Below are 25698 nucleotides of genomic sequence, written 5' to 3' on the forward strand. Positions count from 1 at the left end.
CTGATCGGTATCCTTGAGACTTGTTGGGGTCAGGAGCCAGCCCTGCCCTCGTCCCAGGTTCATCTGATGCTGGACAACTGTCTGACAGAAGTGGCCCTCTAGTGTCGGAGCAACAGCCCATTCCGATATCACATCACTGTGATATCTGGCAGTTGGAACAGCATTTACATTACAAAGCTTCCGAGTGTGTCAGTACATGTTAACCTCAACGGCCAGCCCAAAACCTCACCTGGTAGCTGACAGGAAAATACCTTCAAAACTAATCAAGCCAACACACGTGAGCCAATAAAGCTCTCCAAATTAAATATTTCAATTTTTTGTTGTACCAAACAAGTATGAGCAGCCAAAACTGCAATTCTTCACCCATGGATGAAATAGTGTGAATCAGCTTCTGGATCACGCTTGGTTGTCCTGACCAACACACTCTTGTTGGTATTAACCGCTCCCTGCCGGGCGACCCGTTTTCAAGTCCATAGGCTTTATATGCAGAGCCGGGGAGCCCGGAACTGGGACAAAAGAGTTGGGCCTTATAACAAAAGACTGAGCTGCTGGGCTCCAGCCTTGTTTTGAAACAGTATACCATGGTTTGAGGCATTTAGAGCGAACGAATTACCACCGGGACAAAAGCTCTCCACCACCGCAGCGATGAGCCACACAGCACCGCTGCACGCTAATCTGGCCTCTATTGAGAAGAGCTCAGCAGTGCACTGTGCTGGTTTCGGGAACAAAAGAATCTTATATAAGCACCGCACAATCTGGGCTCTTTTTCCAAGGCTGCAGGCCTGGCTGAAATATTCAGGAGTCAATGAATTTTACCTGTCAGCTTTAGAATAGTGCCCAAAGAATCCTTCAGTTTGGTATAAACGGCCATTCAATGAAATGGTGAATTTTTGAAGAACTTTGAAAACGGAAAATCTTGAAAATGAACCGGCATCTTGTCTTGCTCAGGAAAAATCCACCCGGCAGCAAGTGGTTAAGACTTGAGCAAAAGATTCATACGCTAATCTATTTTCTCCAAACTGAGTGTGAAATATATGTACGTTTACCTGCATCTCGTGTCGTGTCACAGATGTTGATGCTGATACCTAGTCAATAAAACCAAACCGTAAGCTGTCCCATCATGCCTTCACACGATATATTGTACATCCTACAGATAACCTTGAGGAGAAAATTGTATTTTGTCTTATAGGTACTGGTTATGTAGGCTAGAGGTTCTTACATCTGGCCATGAATTCTTCGGAACTTCTTTGATGCGATTTATATGTATATTCAACTCCACAGCATTTAACCATGTTTTCTCGAGTAGCATACATACATTACTCCAAGCTCAAAGTGAGTGCTGATTTTCCTGGTCATAAATGCAAGTCTTGTTTTAGTGTGCAGGGGCACACACCAGCAAGGTCTGTGGTGCAGAAACCTCTGCAGGGTGGCACCTGTTATAATATAAAAAAAAAAAGCAACAAATACATTTGGACTCCATGGAATGAAATTCCAAATCAGCAGACTGGAAACACCACAAAGTGTGTTGCTTTAGAGAATATCATACAGCATCCTTTCCTTACATCTGTGTATATTTTAAAATTTAGTATTTTTTCATGTGTAATTAACCATTTTTTTCCATCAACAGTGACTGTTGAGAGTTAAATGTATCAAAGCATGTATAAGATGCATTTACATGAAAATGCATGTCACATTATCCAGTACTGTTATTAGGTCTTTGTAAATTATCTTTCACCATTTGTAAGAATAAATATATATATTTATGTAATGGAGACTGGTCTAACCTTGTACTCATAAAAGATATTTAAGCTAAAAAGGAACCATGAAAAAAAATCTTTTAAATGTTCTCTGAAATATATATAATGTTCATAATAAATGTAAGGGCTTTGCTTTCAACACTGTCAACATGTTTTCTTTTTTTTAGTTTGGGGGTCTGGAGGTACTAGCCTCCAAAGTACATTTTTATGCATGATTCAATCGAGGCATAGAAACATTAAATTACAATTGATTAACCGTTCTACGATTCAGACTAGTAAATCCCTTTACAACATCCATGCAGGTAGAATGCTTTTATTTTAGCATGTAATGGGGATTAATCGATTTTTTTTTAATTGCATGAGGTATCAGTAGATTAAAGTCAACATTGAAACAACGAGGCATGGCCAGCTTCAGTGGTGCAGTATGTATGCCAAGGATGCCAGCCAGGTTGCTGTTCAGAGCCTTAAAATTGCGTCCAAAAACTTGAATGTACCTTAAGCCCTGAGATTAGCCCCAATATTTAACGTGAAACAAACTTGAAATTAGACTTTCACCTGAAAAACATGGCATCCCTGATATGCACCTGTACTGGTATGCTGTGCATGTGCAGGGTATGCAAATACCAACATAAGTATTTCCCTTTTGAGTGTATATGTGTCATGTAAACCCTAACCCATCCAAAATGATTTCTGATTACAGCAGAAGTGTAGGTAGAAACACCTGGCCATTTGATGCAAAAGTGTACTGTGATATCACAAAGAAAACCCAACGTTTTAGGCATAAAACCTAGTGTGTACGACTGCAATATACTTGGGGACATTTTAAGAAGAAAATACAGTATATTAATTCTATTTTATTTTATGCATCTTTTATTGTTAATTTTGATAACCTAGTTGGACAGATGAAGACGTCTTACCATGAGAACTATCGGGCTAAACTTGTCTAAAAGAAAAGAGTTCAATACAAATTTTTATCTGCAGCTTTCATAAATGCACACGCCTCCGTGTAATAGGCCTATGCGCTGAGCTGACGATGTCAAGCTTTGTTTAGATGTACAGTTCCCAACGAAGCTTCAGATCTATCATCCTCGCCCGGCTCCCATAGGAAAGTGCGCATGTAAACAACGGTTGACGTCATCAGCGCGTGAGCCTGTTGACACAACATATCAAGACCGTATAAATATCAAGGACCTGAACAAGCATTACTGTGAATAGTTTGCACTTGTCTGGATCACACAAGGCATGTATTATACAAATCATTCATGTTATGTTGTGCTGACTGTACTCGACTCTCGTAATGCACTCACTCATCTCAGCAATGGTCATTGTAGTACCATGTTCGTTGTGATGTATACCCACTGAGCGATATTAAAATCATCCACACTTGTTATCCATGGCTTGTGGTGTCCCAGTTTCTCAGTCTTGCATCACTCTTTTCGCCAGTCTGTAAAGCCTGGTTTCCATATCAACGCGAAGAGATGCAGAGAGCATCGCCGATCAGTTTCCTATACGCAGTCGATTGGAAGCACTTCATCACAACTCACAACAGGGATGGGGACGGTCATTAAACTTGGTTCAACTTTGCCGGCTGTCTGCATTGAGTCACCAGAGTAGGCCTACAAAAAGACACATGCGGGCATGATGGGTGTAAGATGTCTCTCTCTCATTTGGTACCGCTCATTTTGCTCCATATTAACAACACAAGATGCACCAATTTTCAACAAAAAAAGCTGACCGTAAAAAATATCAAACTGGAGTATCAGTTTGGCTTCAAGAGGCGGTATTACCACCTGGGAAAAGGCATGTTATACAAAATTTTTTCCCAATTTGGATGCCATTTTGTTTAATTTTGTGGTGAAGTGACGTGCTGCAGCATCTCTTCTGCAACTGTCTGCATACTGGCATCTTGTGTGCTGTCGGCGCTCATGATGGCAATACAGAAGCCAGGCTCAACCAACTGCATGAGTTCTGGATGCCCCCATCTCTTGGGGCAAGCAAGGTTCTGGTCCTAGTGGGATACTGCACAATCTCAGCAAGGAAGTTAACAGCAGCATATTCACATGAAATGACCACCAACCTCCCCCATACTTGGAAATTGAAGTTTTGATTTGAAGATTCCAGTGCTTTTTGCTTGATTTCAGGGTGGTGTCATTCTGCAAAAGGGTCTTGGAAATGGGAATTTATGATAATCTAGGCACTACGCAAGCAAGGGGGCTGGGCAAGATTGTTTTGAGAAGGTAGCTGTTTCTCCAGACATTAAGTTAGATGGAACTCTGGAACATAAGTCACTATAAGTTTATCTCTGGCAAGTCAAGAGGAGGACTAAGCTAGTTTTGCTAAAGAAAAGACAAAAGTTACAATTTCAATTATAATTCAGAATAATGTGCAACAGTGATTTATTCAACTCCATATTCACAGGATAAAAGTTCTTCAACACACCCATGTGTAATTATTGATTTGGTTGGAATATATCTAATATTTAATCAAAATCTTATCACAATGTACAAAGTCAAGCTGCTTCAAGAATAAATCAACGCTTCAATTCTATATTTTAAAATACATATAATGTATCCTCTTTAGTTACATGAAAAAGATAACCAAAAAAATATGTGAATAAATTAAAAGTAATACCATAGGTTTTGAAGGTTTAGTCACACTCTAATTTAGAAACAATTTATTTGCAAAAGGTACCAGACTGCTGCAGAGCCAATACGGAAACCTTGATCTCATAACAATGCCAACATTCCCATTGGGAACACAGGGCATCAGAGGGAAGAAAACCTGACAGCTCAAATAAATTGACTTTAAATACTTTCTGAATACATAGTGTAACCAGGAGCACAATGAAAAAATGATACAGAGCACACAGACCAGTTCTTGTTGTTTTGTACCGGTTTTGACACCAGCCCTGCAAAAATACCACCACATCTTATGCTATTCCAAATCAAGTCATGATGATTTTGTTAGTGACACTCAAACCTAACACAAGCAGCTTACATTGTCACATAAGCTGCAAAAGATTTTATAAAGCACTAAAAGTACCCTGACAGTAATTCAAAGATGAAGCCGAGTTCTAAATCCAACATGCAACTTAAATTAGGACACTTTACAGTGGGTATCAAGCTAGAAAACTAGACTGTAAGATTACTTAGGCTTTTGATCATGAGGTTGCTTGTGAGTGCTCCTACAAAAAACTTGAGCCAGAGCCCAAATCCTTGCAGACCTTTGTAGCAGCTCTTGGACACCTGTCATCTGCACATTCAAACCACTGCTTTGGTATCTGTACTTAAGCATGATTCCAGCAACGTCTTGAATTTCACGTAAGTTGGATTTAGGAAACAAGACTCAACTACGACACAGCTAGAACTCCGTTCAAAATGGAGGGCTAAAAGAAATGTGACTTTAAAAAAACAGATTTGAAATTACGGCTGCAGGACCTGACATCGGTAGTCTTTGCTTCCATTCAGATCACAGCAGGAAAACTGCGTGGTGAATCACCAGACCCCTACAGCTGTCACCAACACAATCACAGTTACCACCTGCTCCTAGACCAACTTAACAAAATGAAATGAGTCTTAGGCTGTGTCCAAATCAGTTGGCTGTGGCTTAGAGTAACATCCTCACCAATGGGGAAATGGCTTCAGCCCTAAGCCACAGATTTAAAGTGGCTAATGTGTTATTTCTTGCCGCAGTCATTCCATTCTGATGCAGTCTCAGGGGCTCGCTGCATACATCACATAAAAACCCTTTTTATTACTCCAATTTTTACTTGGTATATTAACTGAATTGAATGCCTTTGGGTCATAATTTTAGGAAAAACTTTTGCACATCCAGGCATGACCTCCTTTTTTTCAGTTATACTTTCTGTCGGGTGGTAGAAAGTTGCTATTGTTTTCAGGCCAAAATTGATAAACTACAAAGCAAAGGTGAGGTAAACCTTATTAAGTATACAAATTTACTGTCGTCCCAAATGTGTTTTTCGTTTCTTAGCTTTAACTTTCACTTCTGTGTGAAGTATGTGCGATCCTGTATGCTGCATATTTAAAAATTTTTTAGTTGTTACGAAATGGGCAAGTTGAAAAGCTAATATTATTTTACAAATACTTGAAGATTTCGGGTGCCTTTTCACAGTTGGCTGAAGAAAGAGCAACAGAATGTATTTTGTGAGTCCAATATGTACACATACATGTAGAAAAGAAAGGGAAGAAAGCTCAGTTCATGCTGTATTCATTCACATGAATGTAGGTAAGGCTCAGAAAGACAGTTTTGGCACAACAGACTTGCTCTTGGCAAAGCAGGTCACTTTCCAAAAACATCATCCATGCACCCAAGCTAATCAACAGTTATGTGGTACATAAAAGCAACGAGGGAACTGGCCTGGGCCATCCTGAGTACAAGAGTAATGGGGTTAATGACTTCGTTGAAACTCACGTTTTACATGTATCTAAGCCTTGTCCAAACCTTGAATCTAGTGCTAGGTCTAGATTTGTGCTGGTTGCAGCTACACAGGCATAACCTGACAGCAGATGTAGCCGCTACACTACAAGTCTGTTTTGGACACAGCCAAAGCCTTTACTGAGAACAAAATTCTATTATAGAACTAAATTCTCAGTGTGCACCTCCAAGGAACTATAGTCTTCACAAACATACATTATCCATTCAAAATGATCAATATACACTATTTTACACTATACAATCTGAATAAATAACACTCTTGTTTTCATATAAGGCTCTGTTGTGAAATACCAACTTAAAAGAAGATTGTTGGATAAATTATACAGGTAACAACTGGGAGGAAAAATGAAGGCAGAGCCTTGATTACATTCGAACAGTCCATGTTAAAAATGTCAAAGCATAGCATGGAGATAATCCTCAGCATCAACAGAGATGTAAGAAAATCAATGCAAATATGCAGAAACTTAAGATTCCCTCAAAATTTCACCCTTTTGTGGCGGGGATTGAAAAAGGAAAGATGTATAGAGCCATTACGGTGGCTTTACACTGGAAGCCTTGGCTTCAGTGTCTACATGAATTTCATCCACACACCACGGTACCAGATAGATGTGCATGTACATTAAGGAGGGTCACCCCGGTCATTGTACAAGCATTTCGCTTACTATTGTTCAAAACAACAGGCTAAAGGAAAGTTATGTTGAACAATAGTTCACACAAGGCTTTGACAGAGCTGGGATATCCCTGTGAATATTGGGCAAATTTGTGCTTGTATGATCTCTACTGCACGTTTTTTAGTGATACAAAACTCACGAGTGATACCTAACATCTTGAATGTGCAGTAAAGATCTGTCATGGAAACTACTCTTGTATAACTTTGTTTGGATTATACATGTATATGTTTCTTATCTCTGCCAAGATTATAACTTCGGTGAAAAATAAGAAAACGGAATTGGACAAAACATGGCAGGACCACTGAAACACAATTCAGTCATACACACTAAAACCGAACGTGCACTGACCTACAATGTTGCTTAAAGCTGAGGGTTGGCAATGTGTTCACATTCATAACATCACAAGAATTCAATGAAAACCCCAAAACTGTCCAAGGAAAATTAGGCTGACCACAGCAATAGAACACAGCCGGGGCGGCTAAGGCTTTGTATTTTTCCCAACCACAGCTGCTGAACAGAGTAAGTAGAAAACGTTTGAGGTATTTTTCTCAATTCTAAAACCCACAGAAGAGAAAGCTGCCATCAAATTTTCTTACAATAACGTCAGTTTGAGTGGCTTTCTTTCGCTGTTTGATCACTGGAACAGTCTACGTCCACTGAGAGTTTTCACTAAAACTTTAGCCAACATGTCAAAATCTTGCAATGCTTTGTAATGGATTTAGAAGCCATTTGAATTTAAATTTCAGCCATCATCTTGGATAAAATGGTGTGGAGAGACCATTATTCTGTAACTAAGAAATAGCATACGCATCATTGTCAGATGGAATCAACAAGCAAGACCTCAATACAACAGTATTTGTTGAACTGACTTCATGCAGCAGAGGGGAATGTTGAGTTTTATTTGTGCAGATTAGCAAATGCAATTATCTACTGAATCGCTAAATTAAACACATTGATCTATGGCCCTATTTTTTTTACATTTTATGTCAAGTTTTTGCTTTCAAATTTTCTGCCACTAAAATATTATACATGTATCTGTTTTATTTTTTTCGTCTATCCTTCTTTTCGATTTTCTCCAAATAACAGAATAAGTGCTGAATACAAAAAACCATTACGACAGGAAAAGACTGTAATTTTAAGCTATCAAACAAATGTCTGATTACTTGCTGGCCAGCAAAGATTGCACAAGCATAAAGCAAACCAAATTCAATTTTATTTCTGTTTTGGGGGCTGTTTTATGAATCATGTCTCTCTTGTCATTGGGAAAACCTACCCAGCAGAAGAATTTCAGCAAATTTTTATCAGCTCACACAAACTGCAGGTCATATAATTTTAACACGCAACAGTTGTACTCAAACGTGACTGACTGGACACGTTCAAGAAACAAGATAATATAAACCGCAGGTACATTTCTTTTAACAGCACTGTTTCTTCAGCTAAATAGCGTGACGAGCCATGGATCTTACAATCCGAGGGGTGGTTATAAAGCCTACATAGTAAATGATCAAGCGACGGCACTGCAGTAACAGGCAAACTATGATAGCCACATGACAATCCTTCACCGGTAAGATGAGGTCCTAAATTTACAGGGTAAAGTGGCCTGAATTATAAGCGATAGATATAGTGTCTAAAAGCACTCTACAGGGTTTGGATAGGACCATACTCTTGCACTTAATTACCAGCCACTCGTGTTTTTACAAGTGTCTTTGATAAAACAATATCGAAACCTTGGAGACTTTCAGACAATATTTCTGTACATCTTATTACTTACAGATTTTTGATGTAAATCAGTTCACTTAGGGGACAAAGTGTTCACAACCAAAACCATGGGCTCAAACACCATATATAAATGAACTCTGTATAGAATATGAAAGTAAATGCAGCATGTATGTAACCTAAGCAAACAAGCACTTGTGTTGGGAACATCTGAGAACCTTTACAAAATGCTGTTGCTTCTTGCATTACTCGCCACACTTTGGGAATTTGGCACCATTCTAATGCTGAAAGTGCACAGAGGTAAGGGGGGTGAGCACATTTCGAGGTCGTACATGTAAGTGCTACACATGGTTGCTGGGAAGGTTTATTGTAAGGCACAGTGCATCGCTTCCACCAACCATCCACCCTTTGCAGGTGATTCTCCACAATCTCTACTGACTGCCTTTATCCGCTACGCTGGGGGATCTTCCCTCTGCTTTTTTTCTTTTCCCAGTACCTTGATTTATATATTTATGCAAAGTGGAAATGGAGGGACGGGCCACGCTTCGCTGATATTTTCTAGGACCAGTTCTTCCATCTAAAGGTACCTTCACCCTCTGATGGCAGTCTACACAAATGCCCCTGTACAACTGTTGTAGTTGATGGACACCAAAACATTCACAATACCAGTCTCAAGGAACTGGGGATACCAAGGGAGTACCTTGGTTGCATCAGGACTTGAATTCAGACTGGAGGTTAAGGGATAGTCTCACTTTAAAAACTGTCCCATACTGGAGGAATGAATACACTAGAGCGGGGTAATATGGAGTAGTTACCCTGTGTTGCTGCCTTGCCCACTGCATACTGAACGACTTCCTCCTCAGACAACTGGGTACATGTACTTCACCCTCGGATGTCAGGGTGCCTCCCTTTCAACTACCTTGAGAAAAGTCTCGGTGCTGGGGGAGGGGAAACGATAAGCTCTGATTGGCTGGTGTCCACTGGGGATGGTTATCCCTGTAGTGTTCTGGAAGCCTTCCTCTTAAGACAGTAGGTAACTGTCCCCTAGTAAACTAGGTGCTACACCCTCTGATTCTTGGTGCCTTCATCCTCTACACTGGGTGGACTACAGATAACTTCGGCTGGGTTGTTGTTCCCTAGGCTGGTTATCCCAACAGAGCCCTAGATGCCTTACCCCTTGAAAACTGATTAACCGTCCATACAGTGTAGCGGGCAAACCTCACCCTTTGATGCTGGGTGTAATCCCCTCCATACAGGGTTGGCCAAGGACAAGTTCGGGAGGCAGGGGTGTCATTCCCCCAAGGCTCGGTTATCATGTGAGGAAACCCTCCCTCTAGAGATACTGACTGACAACCCCTTCAGATACCTTGATGTAAGTGCCTGTGATGCAGGGATGAAGGTGCGCTCGGCTGGGGGGACATTCCCTGAGGCTGGCTGTCCCCTCCCGCTGCAGATGCCCCTCCTTCTTCCCTCCCTGTGGGTGTGTCCGTTGACTGGGCGGGGCATTCAAAATGAACACAGTGGAATACCTGACAGGTGAATAATTAAATTGATTTGAATGGAAACAGTAAATGCACATGAAAAATTGCGCAAGTTCGTGACCTTTCAAAAAATGACAGTGGGGAAACAGGTTTTGGCTGAAAGCTGTCATGGTTGCAGTCAGAAACTAGCAAGGACTCAGTGCATTAATCTTAACCTCACTCAATAAAACATGAAACAGAATCTTGGGGATGGGGTTATCTTATGTGCATAAGCCTTTTGCCGGTTGAATTTGAATAAAATCTGGTACACTGAGTTCTTTAAATGCACATGAAAACAACAATAGGAATTCCCCATACTAAAGACACTATTGCTACATCTCATGATTTGGGGCAAACTTTTGCTTAGTAACATATGAGACACCTTGCACCAGTGCACTGCCTTCAATGGATAAGTAGGGCACAAAGGAACCAGTCCATTCTAAAGATAGTGGTGCTATGCAAAAGCCTGCCCTGAATCATGAAGTATAGCAAGTTAGCTACAGTGTCTTTAGTCAGGGGAATTCAACTTATGTTTATTTGCAATCAGATAACTCAGTGTACCAATTTTTTATTCAAATTTAACTTACAAAAGGCTTATTACCGTCCTGTGTTGAAACCTTAGACACATTGTGCCTAGCTAAATTCTGTATGTTCACTTAGGAGGTTGCATCTAACATGAACAGTTTATAACTAGTTCAGTGCACACCAAAAATAGACGACAACAGAAGCTGCTAACCGGGGTAACTCAACAATCTAATGTAATTCTGGGGATAAAAACATCATTTCTCAGAAAGGAAGCATATTTCTTTTACTAAACATACTTGCTTCCAAATTCAAAACTGTGCAAGTTATGACATTGTGCAGCTATGGGTATTTTCAATAATTTTTCCAACAGAGGAAAGTTGTTGGACCTAAAGATGAATTTTGGTTCCTAAAAAATTGCCTTTTGTATGGTACATGACCTGAACAGTAACAGTCAGGTTTACTGTGAAGACTTACTTCGTTTGCTGTGTTCCGAGTGCCAACAATCCTGACAAATGTCACAGCTTGCTTAGGGAATTTCAGGTACTGCCAGGACCTGAGACAAAGCAAAAAAATGATAACTCAACATGAAGCTACTCTCTTGATTTCATATAAACTTATACTTTTATTACCACTCGTATAAATACGATAGATGGTCTCTCCACTTCAAAACCATAGGTATTTGCACCACCGAATTCAGTTGCTGTGGGCATGTCCAATATCATACAGCACTTGTAGACTGATCCAATGATATGAATTAGAGAACATTACTTTTTAAACCATGCTCATGTGCAGATGTGCAGGTCATACGCATGTGCAAAGTTACTCCTTTACCAACAGGGCGTTTCCACAACTTGCCAAAATACATGCGCACCTGAAGTTTAGAATGTGGCGCCACTGAAGTAATTGTGAGTCGTTGGACAAGTCTATAAGGTTATACAACACAGCTCTGTATGCTGGCAAGAGCAGAAGCCCAGATGAGTCAAAGAACGGCTCACGGTACATGTATTAGTTCAGTGATAATTGGTGGGCTGAGCCTCGTGCGAAGCTTTTTTAGCTTACTGTTCCCATGAGCGATGAATTCTTCTTCAAGCTCGGCCACTCACCTGCACGCTTCTTTGGTCCTATCAGCTACCTTCATCCAGGTACTCTGGTCGGTGGATACCTCGACATAGTAGCTATAGGTCCTGGCATCGCAGTCCCACAACAGCATTCTACAACAGCAAAACCATTTACTCAAAGGTTTGTATCAAAGTTCTAGTCGAGCCCAACACAATTCCAGTCACAATTAAAAGGAAACTACATGTAATTGTCTCAGGGACAAGTCAACGTTGTGGTCAAGTCCACTATATTCTGAGATCTACTTTGAGTCTGAGTACTAGTCTAAAAGTATATGGGGGGGCACATGGCCTTGTGGTTAGGGTTTGTAGCTTCTGATCATAGGGTCAGGGGTTCGAATCCAGCTGGTGGCAGCATGTTGTGATCATGGGCAAGTCACTTTACCCCTATGTGCCTCTCTCCACCCAGGAGTAAATGGGCACCTGTGAGGGCAGATTTGGTTATGTTAGCTGTGTGCGCCTGATAAGGCAACATCAGCTAGTATACTCCCCAGGGAGCTGAGATGGTTTCAGAATTGTTCAGTTGTTGTGAGCCCAATGTGCAGGGATAATGATAACACAGCGGCTTGAGCATCAGTTGTGATGGATATGTGTGCTATATAAGAATCTGCTTTTATTATTATTATTAAAAATACGAGTTTTAGCCCTTCCATAAACTGCACCAAGCATGCATAAACCTGCGAACCTACACGATAAGCTCACTACACGATAAGTTCACACTAAAGGACTGTCGTTTCCATGTAAAAGCAGGCCCTCTCTTGTTCTTGCTCAGAGCCTATAGTGACACAATAGTTATTCTAAGTGTAGCCTTTTGCCAAAAATATCTCAACATGCTTTAGAAGGAATCAAAAGTACTTAAAAACTATCGTGACTATGGAGAGCAAAAAGGTAACGAAAATACATCATATCAATGGAACAAAAGCAAAACAGTCATTTATGGTTGGACTTGTGTTGGACTCTTTTGGCCTGCGTCTGAGTCCCAAAAACATCAAAAGTGGACTGGAGTCCGAACGCGAGTCTGAGTCTGGACTCCGGTCCTCAAAATCTTAAAATAAACCATTTGCAGTTTATAGGAACTGTTTGTAATTTGCCCTGCTGTACCATGTTCTGGTACAGCAGGGCTAAAATCTACGTTCCATCCATCCAGCTGATACATGATAGGATCTGCAAGAATCCTTCACATGGTCAGCTTTGTCATTTGGGTGCATAATAACCTTCAAATTAATATGGACACACTCTTGTTTTCAGATATGTTACATTTACTATTCTAGGTTGTCTGGAGGTTGTCTGTAATCACAAATTAAAAAGTTTTGAAAACAGGACAGTGTCCAGATCAATTTGAAGTTGACAGGTGCAAAAATGAGAAAGCTCACCACCTGAAGGGTTTTTGCGGATCACATATGCAAGTGTATATCTGATTGTACAATGCAGAATATATCTAGACACCCACATCTTATAAATGAACACACTTCCTTTTCCTAGCACAAGGAGAATGCATCTGCATTCATCAAATTTGGACACATACATGGCCAAGTTCAAGCGACAACCATCTTTCAACTACAGGTCAAGTTTGCCCGGTGTCCAGGACACACTTGGGCCATTCCATGAACTTAGGTAACAAAGTGTGACGCGGGAGCTGAAATTTCAAATTCCCTTATTTGTCATTTTTCCCCAAGTTTTGACACATTATTGACTCTGTTTTTCATAACTAGTAACACTTTTGTAATAACTTATGCAGACAAGGAAATACTCAGGCATTATGCCACATGTAGCGGATTATGGATGTAAATGTACATGTAACACGGAAACCACACAGTTTCAGCGCACAGCGAAGATTTCTAGGAGTTGCAATATGTAATGAAGATTCATTTGTTATGTTCTAAAGATTGGCAAGTATTTTACCAAAAATAATACAACAAGGGAGGGAATGTACCACAAGAACGAATGTCAGGGTAGGTACATGAACTCGTTTTGGGAGACTGCATGAATGGCAATGTTTGTGTTAATCTTTACCACATTTATCCCTGATTATATTCAAAACACACTGAAAATATCATGTCAGATTTCACAGAAAACAATGCAAAAAAAACCCCTATTATTACATAATGGTAATGGACTAATGGTCATTGCAATAACAAGATCTGGATGTAACTTGGAAATCGTCTGGATTTTTTTCCAATCAGTTGTAAACTGTAAATAATCAAAATTTAACGAGCATGAGCACACTACACGTGTTGTAAATTTTAAGGATTCATTCTTTCTACGATCTTGTACTTCGAAATCAATGATACCGGTCTCTAACGGCCGAATTTACTTTTGACAAACTTAGGGTGGCGTAACTGCGTCAGGGACGTAATGTGTGGAAACTCCATGTTTGGAAAGCAGGTTAATACATGCGTGACAACATCTGGCAAGTGACGTTTTGTTTGGCGAATTCTAGAAAGAGCTGTTGAAGCATGGAAGAATCCATTTCCAAAGAGGGGCGCACACTATGGCTTTAAGGAACACCAAGGGTTGCAGACATAACAGAATGGCTGCGGAAACCAGGCTCGGCATTCTGACAAGAACAAATTATTTCTTTGGAACTGAAATACAGCAGCGAATGCCAAGTTGAGAAAAAGGACATCTGGGTTGTAGTGTTCAATCCATGATGATGTAGTTAACAATTATTTTCCAGGTCCAAAAAACGAACTCCTGTTTCGGACGTAACGCGACTATTCATGTATGGAAACCACGTTACGTCCGTACCCTCGAACAAAACAGGGGCTCACTTGTGAAGGAGGGGTAGTTAACTATGCAATGAACTGTGGAGGGTTGATATAGATACGAATATGTAAAAAATATCACGTTTACATTTACTTCAACTCTTTGTTTCTTAAATGCCCATTTATTTTGTCACAAAAAAAACTGGTTTCACATAACCGGCAACCGCTTTTCCGTGCCTTATGTTTCAAAAAATGTTTCCACAAATTTGAACAAAATGGTTCAACAATATACGTCTCTATGTGTTCTTTCGATGATGTAAATTAAACTAGCTAATAATTTGAGAAGCCATGTGATTTACTCCAAAGTCTTCACACCGTGGGCAAATAACCAGGTTTTCCCCAACTTCATGGAATGACCCACTAATGAACAGGTTACCAGGGGAAAAGCCAACCAGTAGTTGACGATCATCACTCCATGCAGTTGGTTCCCCATTTACCTCATGGAATCAATGATGTATGGTTGGGCCAGTTGGACCACGATGGACCCACTGCCAAGCTGGTGACAGGTGTAACCAGAGTCCCAGTCGTAGTTCTTGGTGTCTCCGTTCAACAGGGCATTGCGGCTACGGCTAACACCTTCAATGACACTAGCACTGGCCTGGATGGTGGCTACGCTCTCTTTGGGCACTGCAACAGGAGACAGAATGGGATCAGAGAGAAAAACTGAGAAAATTTGGGATTAACATTGCTCTGCTGTTTCCAAATTGAGTTCCAAACCTGGAATGGTCATATACGGTCTACAACACATTATAAGGCAAGCCACCTGTCCATAATGGTGCTCTGTGTATTGCTTCTAACAAATTCTGACCACTGAAGAGTCATTTTTTTACATCCCTCTATCATAGGGGAATATTTATGCATTGTAGCAGAGAGTTCCAATGTTAGTCGGACATCTGATGATAAACAGGCAAAGTTTTAGAAAAATCTGAAACTTGTGAAGATATTAATTTTACATCTTCCAGGGCAGCATGAAAACATACTCCTGAAGTTGTCTGGCCAAACCTTACTCCTAGTTTCACCAATTCTCCAGTTGGATTATGAAACCAATTAATAAAAAGACCTTCTTGTAAGATGTTGCAGTACCATCTGGATGCATACCGGTACATGTATATTGCAAAAAAAAAGTTGAGGAAAATACACATGGGCGTTTGAGTAGCATGAAGATTGTACTCTCTATAAAATAACAGGCATGTGACTTTTTTCCAGAAAACAAATCCCAAAAATTCGTCAAAAATTCCAGAAAACCATTCGTTTTGAAAAGCGTTCTTTTACATTGTATGAAAATATCCATCAAAGAAAATTTCTTTTCTGTTTCCTTACCTATTAGTCCTCGTTCTAGCGGCAATGTTTTGTCAGTGAACATACACTCAAAGGACACAATATGGAATACTTTGTTAACGGTGTTGCGTGTACCCACTATGCGTATATACCTGCACCGAGACAAGAACAAAAGAAGTTGCTCTGCACAATTAAAAAGATAGGATACAATAGGATATAGGACAAAAGAAGAAACAATGCTTGAACATTAATTTTCACAGTTGTGAATACACAAGCAGAGATAAATGAAAACAAGAACTCAATTCAGTATTAAACTGATCCGACTGGTGCATAACGCTGACTATGAAAAACAATTTCAGAGGAAAAACAATTATTCAGAGTCACGGAAGCACAGGTAGCAACCAGAAAGTACACTGATGTTGATAACTCGAAAATTTCCTCTGACACCACAACTTAGTGAAGTAGGTTTTTCTCTATAGTTTCTGGCACTTGTTTGAGCCTAGCTAAGGATGACTGACAAGAAGAAAATTAACTATGACAAAACTGTATAAATGTATAAATTTCTATAACTCCCCCCCCCCAAAGTTAGTCATGGATCTTAGCCTGTGACCTCCAGAAAATCATGAAGTGTAAACATTTGTGTACTCTCCAAATAAATGCCAAAACCATTACCAGCTACTTTCAGATACAACATGAAGTTAGCAAGTACATGTACATGTACGTATTTGTGCAAACAGGAATACGGTAGATAAGTCTTGAAGGTTTGCATGGTGAAGAGGTACAATAGAAAGTAGGTTTGTGGTAGCACCGTGGACGTATCTCTTTTGTGAGTATTTGTGGTTCTGAAAAGTGGTACTCAACGTTTACAGGAATACTGTACATTCTCACACATACGAGCCAAGCCACTCAGAACCACACGGTCCTCTCGGTGTTTGACTGTGCTTTCATCCAAACAAAAGCGGTCTGGTGAAAGTCCTAAAATGCCGATGTTTATTCTTCAGTTGTACCTGTTTATTCTTCAATGCAGTTGAGTGCATGTGCACAGCCTACATGTATGTCTGTGTAATAACACTCATTCCTGTCTCACTCTACCTGTTTTCATTATCTCTCTATAGCACACAGTGTACTTGTCAAAGTTGTTTGCATCTGACAGTGCGGTGTCCATTGCTTCTGCATGGAGAAATGCACGTCTGCAATGAAGTACATGTACGTGTACATGTATCAACAAATGAGGTACCATAAGTGGTACATGTAGCTCACCTACAGGTATCCCCCTGCACCTGTTTTGGAAGCTCAGCTGATAATTAACACTAGAATGGTAAAGTATGTACATCAAAGCCAGTATGCCCCTGAGAACAAAGCACATTGTCCTCCAAGAAATTATCAACGAATGAGGTAAGTGGTACATGTAGCTCACTTACATGTATCACCCTGCACCTGTTGCTGAAGCTCAGCTGATAATTAACACTAGAATGGTAAAGTATGTACAACAAAGCTAGTATGCCCCTGAGAAAAAGGAAACTGTCCTCCAAGAAATTACCCCGGTAATTCATGTAATATACTGCTGAATTGGACCTCAGCTGGGGGGGGGGAAATGAAACCATTCATCCTCCTTAATGGGCAAGAGTCACCATTTGTCATGTGGTATATTCATATACATGTACATGTATTCAGTGTCAAAGTACCAGACTTACGTGTACGTATAGTAATACTGAATAGAATGTGGAGTTGTTAAAAAAAATAGGTTTAGTCTTCTGATAAATATTGGCAACACTTTCATTGGTAGATCAGCACTGTCTCCATTTATTGTAATTGGTCAATCACAATAAAAATTCCCCTCAGAACTAAATGGGCGCCTCACACCAACAGCAATTACAAGCTCCCATTACCAGCAAGCCGAAGACACAAATTATATTTTAGAAGGTTTGGCAGGCCTTTCAGAAAGGATCTGCTTGTAATGCGAATTTCTCTGTGTTTTCAATTGACAGTATAATCTTTGTTATTTGGCTGAAATGTCAGTCCTTTCATGTGCATTACATGTACAAACAGCCAGATGCTTTCACACGCTCAGACAGTGAGGAGCACGAACCACACGGCTGCTTCAAGAAGGACACTCTTCTATCCCTCATTCAGAAGACGGAAGCTGCTTCTGTCATGCCTCTGAAGACCCTTGCAACACTGACTGCCATGGCAGTCATCGGATTGCTTCAGTCTGTGGCTGTGAACACCACCTGCATGCCTTGCCCACTATCCTGGGTGGCTCACGGTAATCACTGCTACCTGTACATAGGGGATCATGTTGGTTGGGATCAAGCAGCCCGTCACTGTGGGGCTGCAAAATCCTATGGGAAACGTAAGGCTGAGTTAGCCGGTATCAGTACACAAGATGATAAAGATTTCTTGGTTGGTTACATCAGAGGCGTCAGTTGTAATGAAGAGATATGGATCGGGAACAATACCAATAGATCAACATTTGAAAGCACAACTGCTAAAGCTTCCATCACCTCTGGCATGTACTCGTATGACACCACCTCCTCTGGCATGTCTGACACTACATGTATCTCCACTGGCACATCTGACACCACATCCTCTGGCACATTTCACACCACCACCTCTGGCATGGCTGACACCAGCTCCTCTGGCATGTATGATACTACGTCATCTGACATGTCTGACACAACATCATCTGGCATATCTGACACCACTGCCTCTGGAATGCCTGACACCAGTTCCTTTGGAATGGCTGACACCACCTCCTCTGGCACATCTGACACCACTGCCTCTGATATCACCACCACTGACATACCCGATCAAATCACCTCTGAAAATGGGGTCTGTTTTGTTCTTCTGGCCAATAACGGAGAAATGGTTATATCTTCTTGTCAGCATGAACATCCATTTGTTTGTAAGATGGTACAGCGATACATGCCTTAGCACAACTTCAAAGATAGACAAACTACACCAGATATTTTTAAAGCTTTAAAGAATCAATGTACATATATGTTTTAATTTCGTCTACAACCAATAAGCCATTTGCGAGTTAAATTTGAATAAAATCTGGTGCACTGAGTTATCTGACTGCACATAAATATAATTTGAATTCCCCAGACTAATGACACTGTTGCTATACCTCGTGATTCGGGGCAAGCTTTCGCTTTGGTTTTAGTAAGGAGAATTCAAGTTGTTATGTTCACGTGAATTTAAAGAACTCAGTGTACCAGATTTGGGTCAAAGCTAACTCGCAAAAGGCTTATTACAAATTACATTTCTTTGAATGAACATTTAAAATGTGGTCTGACGTAACAGTGACAGCAAATGTCTGAAAAGTATTTATAGCTTTGAACGGGTCAGGGTACAACTTCAATGAAATCATCTGCCTGGATGACAGATTCAATAACGATTCTGATAATGTCAATGTCCGTGCAATTCCAACAAAGCTTGACCAACCTGCATACTCTGGGTGGAAAAAAGAGTGTCTGCCAAGATCTGCACAGGTACTGTGAGTGATCCACAATACGCACCCAGTCCTGCTCATCGATAGAAGCCTCAATGTAATAGGAATACGACCTGGAATGTAATTGGAAATGAAAACACCCTCATTTCAACAATGACGACTGTAAGAGAAACTGAACAGTGATGTCAAAGATTCAGTAGCACAGAAATCAAACAGGAGTTCTACAGCAGACTGTAGAACTTCTGTTGAATTTCTTTGGCCATTTCATCAGAAGACCACTGAGCCAGATTGGTATTTCAAAAAGCCATGGTCTTACAAAGTTCGCACGTGAGTCAAGTGTGTGGCTGCGCTGATAGGACAGACAATTATGCAGGCGCAAAGCTGTTCCCAAAAAGTCTCGTACTGGGCATGTGCTGTTGGAATACCCAACTGGCTCACTGATGCTGCAGTTCCTAAACCTAAGACACATACCAGTAGATGCTTAGCACCTGTTTAAAAAAACAACCAAAAACCCTTTGTGTGCCAAAAATTCCGCTAAATTGTCACCTTTAAAGGATTTATGGAAACTATGAGGTTACCAGTCCCCAATCTGAGATACACTGCTAAGAGTTTTGTAATTTTTTTCCACCAAATTTTTTCAAATGATATGATCATATTTGCAAGTCTGCCACGCTATCTCTGACGTGGCTTCATTACCTCATGTCTCGGTCCCACAGTAGTAGTCTGATCTTGTTAATGATAGAAGGCTTTCCCAGTTTAATAACAATTCCCTCGGGTTTTGCCACATCCTCAATTGGGTGCCTCGTAAAGCCGCGGTCAAGGTCGTAGTTCATGCAGTCTCCATCTAGTAGTGAAGCTCGCATATCTCCGTTGATGACGGATGCGTTGTATTTGGCTGTGGCAATGTTTTCATTGAGTACTGGAAAGTCAAGACAAAAAGGTTGATTCAGAAAGATATTTCCAATTGGCCATAAGTTATTCAAACTCATCAGATGAATTTACGTTAAGAAGTTTATGATGGAAGCTAACACAAATCTGTAGTTGTATTAAAAGAAAAAGCAAAATTTTGAGGCAAGTGTTTCCCTTGTTACAATGTACAAAGTATTTTAATATTTAAAAATAACATGCTTTGTTGTTTTTCGGTGGAAGATGGATATATGGAATTTAGCCATAAACACAAACAAGGGAATATCAGAGGTTATTTGGAGGGACATGAATTCTGTTTCAGTGTGTTGGAAATATTGCGATGGTTAGACATGCATCTACTAAGCTCGATTCATCTTCTAAAGTTAATATTTCTTCCTTGCTCACTGGATGCAGTTTTCTCTGCTGACAGTACAACAAAGAAAGAAGCTGTTTAAAATTATTTCAATTGTCACATTTTTCAACAAAGTCCAATCCCTGTGTGGACATAAAAGGTAAACGGAGCATTAGTTTAATATCTACTCTAGTAATTACACGTTATGCAGAATGTATTGTGCCTTTTACAAATTATGCCCTTTTTAAGACTGCATGACTGACTAGTCAATTTCCTGAGTGGAAGTAAGATATGTAAACATTTTAAATTGTGGATGCAGCAAAACACTGAGAAAGGTTTGTCTCATGAGGTTTTAGTAAGCCACTTTCGAATGAAATTATTCCAAAGTTAACTTGTCCCATGCATAAAAATACTGACTTTTTGAAATGACACGACACCACGACCACAGTTCAATAACCACGGCCTGGTTTTAGATGGTCCACTTGATAGTCCAGCCATCCATTGTTCTGGCAATGCCACTGGAGCTATGGTCAACTGTAGTTGTCGCTCACACTTGCCCATTAATGGAGATGGGTTTCTCTTGTATTAAATTTTCAGACCCCCAAACTGACAGCGTGATTCATCAAACAAAATTTGCTTCTTCCGCATCAGCCATTTACTTCCTCGTTTTGCTTGATTTGGACAGCCACAAGCGCATGTATAAAGTTATTGTAGTGTTCCACTTGTGAAAATTCAGAAAAGGATCATGTCAAAAGATACTTGAAGGGTTTAAGGTAAAGGGTGTTCCTTTTTGTGTATTACTCAACAGAAATCCAAAGCAAAATCCTTGTTTCTTCATGGAACATATTTCAAAATGGGAGTAATAGTTATGAGTAACCACAGATGACAAAATTTGCCTCACCGAGACTTCCTCTAAAGTTGAGATCCATGTTTCTGCTTTCCTGCTTAATCTTGATAGCGTCCAAGATGTCGTCAGCACTGAGTAGCTTTGTCGGCCGTACCACATCCAGAAGCTCATTCAAGTTCATGAGAGGAAGCCGGATTGCTTTGGCAATCTCACTAAAGTCGCTGTCTTTGTTGGCCTGGGTCCAAGCCTGCACAGCCTTGAATATTGCAATTTCTGATGCATAGAAAGAGTCCCTGGATATCACCTCCTTAAGAGCTCCCTAGAGTTCAGAAAAAACAATTGGTTGAAAAGATTGCAGCGTTCATAACAGGTTCAAAAAGTCAGCCACACTCGAGGCTGGTCACACAGCCTTGGGTAATAATGACCATTGAGTATCGGAGGCCATCAATTCTAGGGTCACATCCAGCAGAGAGAGGTTTCTTCAACCAGCCATGATGCTGTCAGTGGTTAGTGATGATTCTCACTATCTCAAGACAAGATGTGAAAGTATTATACTATTTCAAATCATCAATACTCAAACCTGCCCAAGATTACCCGACAATGAAAATGTTTAGTATTGTGTCACTAATTGTCATAAGAAATTATGTGTTCAGGAATAGCACAACAGTGGACCCAGAAAACAAGAAGTCATCATACACTACTCAACAAAAGTTATGGACCACTCTTTATTTTGTGTATACTTTTTATATAAGATATTTTACCGCTGAAAATGTGCATTTGATGTTTTGAAATATTTTGGTAATTTTTTATTCCAATGAGAACACCATCTAGACAAACAAAAAATGAAAGAAAAAGACCCCACTCATTGCTTGGAAAAAATTACAAGTTCAGAAAAAAGTGATCCTTCACTTTTTTTGAGTAGTGTAATTTAAATCAAAACTGTGACAGTAAACATTAATGTCTATAAAAATCTAGTTATAAGCAAAACTGATTCATTTACCTCTGAAAGGGAGAGAAAGGATTCACTGTTCATCACATCCTGAGCGTTAGCATCCATGTACTGGTAGCAAGTCTCCTTCAGTGAGTTCAGCGAGTACAAACTGGCCACGTCGTATATCAGACAGACATTGTGAATGCTCAGGATGGCCCTCAGGTAATCCGAGATGGACCCCTCCAAGTCCACAAAGCCGTACTGGTGGGCCAGTCCAAGGACATCCAAAACGGTGTCCTCCTTCAGGCTCAGGAGGTTTATCCTGCCGGTGTAGATGTACTTGAGGAGCACTTCGAAGGCCTGCGCAGTGGTGTCTTGGAGCACTATCTCGCTGCAGTCTGGTGCCGACTCCCTCATGCCCCCAAACAACAGGGCTCTGTGGAATCAATGGCAAGCTTTACACTATCATTAAGCCTGCGTGACAACTGTTCATTGCGCTACAAGAAATTGACTCACCGTCAATCAAAGAAGTCATTTTCTTTTCTTCCTAAGGAGACTTTATGAATTCACTTTGTGCATTCTAAACAAATTTGTCCGGACCTTCATAATTATGACCTCCAGGGTCTCTGGGTCTGGGACTTGGTGCTCATAATGGTTACCATTCGCAACAAAATTGGGGCATGTGTATGTCAGTGTATTATTCATTGAGAATGTAGGTTCCACTGTAAACACAAATGTCTGCTTACATGTACACGCTTCAGGGTAATTATGTACATTTATACATGGTGTTGGCATAACTGACAATACATGCAGCTGGTTGCTTAGACTCCTTCATTAGGATGCTTTGCAGACACAACTCAACTGGGGAAAAACCTCACGAATCCGTTCTTTCTGGAAGGACATTCAAATATCAAGTGATGTCAGAGACTGAGGCTGTGTCGGAAACAGGCTTCCAGACATGCCAGAGCTACATGTACATGTACAGTTAGGTCTATTGTCTCCACGTATTTCTAATGAAGTGAAGACCTACATGTAGACCTACATGAAGCTCTAGATAACAGATTCCGAAGCAGTTCTGTTTAGAGCCTATCATGTGATTTACCGGTACCTGTATCACATGTTTTCACATGAACTTACCGTACATGCATGCCATGGTTAAAATTTGAGGACCCTAGGCTTTGAATTTCATGCTCGCTTGAACATGACCAGGATGAGCTTTATGTCACATTTATTGCATATTTTTCATTTAATTTTGGATTTTTACCCTGCCCGACGTGTTTTGTCACACTGTATACTCAGTGTTTGCCCCCCGAAGGCTTGTGAAAAAAAACACTTCCTGCTTACTAGTGCAGACATCTTAGCCACTCAACCACCGAGCTTGCTGCTGTCAGCTGGCTGGTTCCAGTCAGATGTAGCAGCGGGTACTGCGAACAACTATTTCCAAGGATATTTTCTATCTCCAAAAACGTTTCTGGGAGTGCAAAAAGGGGCCAAGAGCTGTATTATGCAATGTGCACCCTTTAATCCTCACAGAAAAGTCGCCACAAAATAAGGCCTGCGATTGAGGCCTCATGAATACTGACCTGAAATACTGGCACCTGGCCGCCAGGATGACTCTGTGGGCATGGAAGGATTTATCCTCCACTATCAGCGTCACATCGCTGTAGTCCTGGTTGGCAAACAGGTTCCCAATGTCCTGGGACAAGATGTGGGCATGTTCCACCTCCCCCATGGGCGCGCTGGGACGCATGCGATGGCTATCACTCATGACTGGTGGACGACGGGTCTCATCCACTCCTAACAGGGTATCTGTTCAGGTCTGATTCAAAGCTCCTATTAGCAACAGGTGCCTGCTCATGCACCCATTAACACTTTACAGTTGACAACCTCTGTCCCCTCTGCTTAGTGTACATGTATATATGCATATACAGCACTGAAAAGCTGACATTCCAGCCTTGGTCTACTTCCGGCGATACATATAACATCCAAATAATATGTAGGAAATGCCTTCTAGTGAGATTACAACTCAGCGTTACTCATCACCAGTGTTACCATGGTGACAACTGTGGTATGTACTGCACATGCAATGTAGTTCTAACACACACTGATAAGCTGCTTCATCCCACAAGGCATCTCTTGCAAGGTGAAATCCCCAAGCCAATCCTAATGGAAAGGAGACGAAAAGATATGAATGTGTGTAACATGGCATCTAAAATCCTCTAAAATCTCCATTTTATATTTAAATTATTTGAAAACACCCTTGGCTTTGCTGTGCAACGGACAATCATCAACCCTTTAAATTATTCTGGATCTAACAACTCAACATTTAGTGTGGCATAGTTTTGATACTTTCATTACTACGGATGGAAGCCACCAGTATTTTACATGGGCCTCAATGCCCCACTTTCAATCCACATGCTAAGCAAGCACCACGGGTAAGAGTGTAGATTAAGGTGGAATGAGCAAGTTCCTGACGAGAACGTCTGCATGAAGGAATTGATGCTTGACGACAGAAGCATAAATTAATATTTGTGCATGTAATAAGTGGCCAGTTCTTGGACTTGAACATTATAAGACCTGTCTAGCAACGTAACAGACTGCAAATAAAAAAAATACATGGAATTTGAGTTGCCAACAACGCATCAAGTGCATGTGCAGCTTTTAAGCAGCACACACAATGTAACTGAACAAGTCAAGGAGACTGAACTTGCGACAAACACTTGACTGTGATTGGCAGATAATTTGGAAATCTAGAGCACTGTTTTTGTACGTGTATGCAATATATCATTTCCAAAGTGATTTGCCACAAATTGCTGCTGTAATTCAAGGTGACAGCTAAAGGCAAAAAAAAGCTGAGCCTGTGCTACATTTTCCATACAGATGGCTATCATTAGATGACAAGAAATTGTTGCATCCTGTGTGAAATGATGACCCACTGTGGTTAAAGTGAGTGGATGTTCTGTATTAGGCTCAATATTAGGGCAGGATGGATGCAAACATGCACAGAGAGATCCAGGGGCATCACCTGTGAAGCGTAGGAAATAAACATAACACATGCACAGGATTGGGGTAATTATCGCACCCTGAGTCATACCTGGGCTTTATTATGGTTTGCAAAAGTTGGAAACCATAGCCCTGACAGTGCATTTTACTTTAAAACTAATTTTTTCTCGCACGAAAGTCTTTATCAACATTGGCTCCATACTACAGTGATAATTTTTGCCACAAACTTTCCCGAACCCTGAAAAATTGTTCCCTGTGCAGGTGAACAACGGCACATTCTTCCTTTGTACTTCAACTTTCAAGAAAAATAAAAGAGCTCCATATAAAAACCTGGTAAAAGTGAACGAGCTCTATATGTCTCAATCATTCAAAATCTCCCCATCCTTCTCGATGATTTCAAAAA

General features: G+C 40.6%; 2 protein-coding genes across 5 annotated transcripts in view; one reads left to right on the forward strand and one right to left on the reverse strand.

The window, feature by feature from the left end:
- The window catches only part of LOC110979617 (uncharacterized), a 42393-nt gene extending 39246 nt beyond the window's left edge, over positions 1–3147 (forward strand). For both annotated transcript variants that reach the window (XM_022235594.2, XM_022235595.2), the window contains one exon: positions 1–3147. In XM_022235594.2, coding sequence (XP_022091286.2) covers positions 1–102 — 102 coding nt within the window. In that variant the 3' untranslated portion in view covers positions 103–3147.
- btbd9 (BTB domain containing 9) overlaps positions 3141–25698 on the reverse strand; it is a 27286-nt gene continuing 4728 nt past the window's right edge. The window contains exons 2-12 of one of the 3 annotated variants that reach the window (XM_022235590.2): positions 23876–24455; positions 22362–22728; positions 21416–21680; positions 19953–20175; positions 19250–19369; positions 15845–15954; positions 14962–15151; positions 11748–11855; positions 11119–11197; positions 9966–10128; positions 3141–3373 (exon numbers count right to left, since the gene is read on the reverse strand). In XM_022235590.2, coding sequence (XP_022091282.1) covers positions 3360–3373; positions 9966–10128; positions 11119–11197; positions 11748–11855; positions 14962–15151; positions 15845–15954; positions 19250–19369; positions 19953–20175; positions 21416–21680; positions 22362–22728; positions 23876–24060 — 1824 coding nt within the window. In that variant the 5' untranslated portion in view covers positions 24061–24455 and the 3' untranslated portion in view covers positions 3141–3359. Of the gene's footprint in view, positions 3374–4123; positions 10129–11118; positions 11198–11747; positions 11856–14961; positions 15152–15844; positions 15955–19249; positions 19370–19952; positions 20176–21415; positions 21681–22361; positions 22729–23875; positions 24456–25698 lie in introns of those variants that run through there. The other 2 variants (XM_022235589.2, XM_087143838.1) reach the window with 2 other exon arrangements.

Source organism: Acanthaster planci, linkage group LG01 (assembly GCF_054643075.1).
Source record: "Acanthaster planci isolate LZ-2023a linkage group LG01, COTS_SCS, whole genome shotgun sequence".
In the NCBI taxonomy this organism is placed as follows: domain Eukaryota; kingdom Metazoa; phylum Echinodermata; class Asteroidea; order Valvatida; family Acanthasteridae; genus Acanthaster; species Acanthaster planci.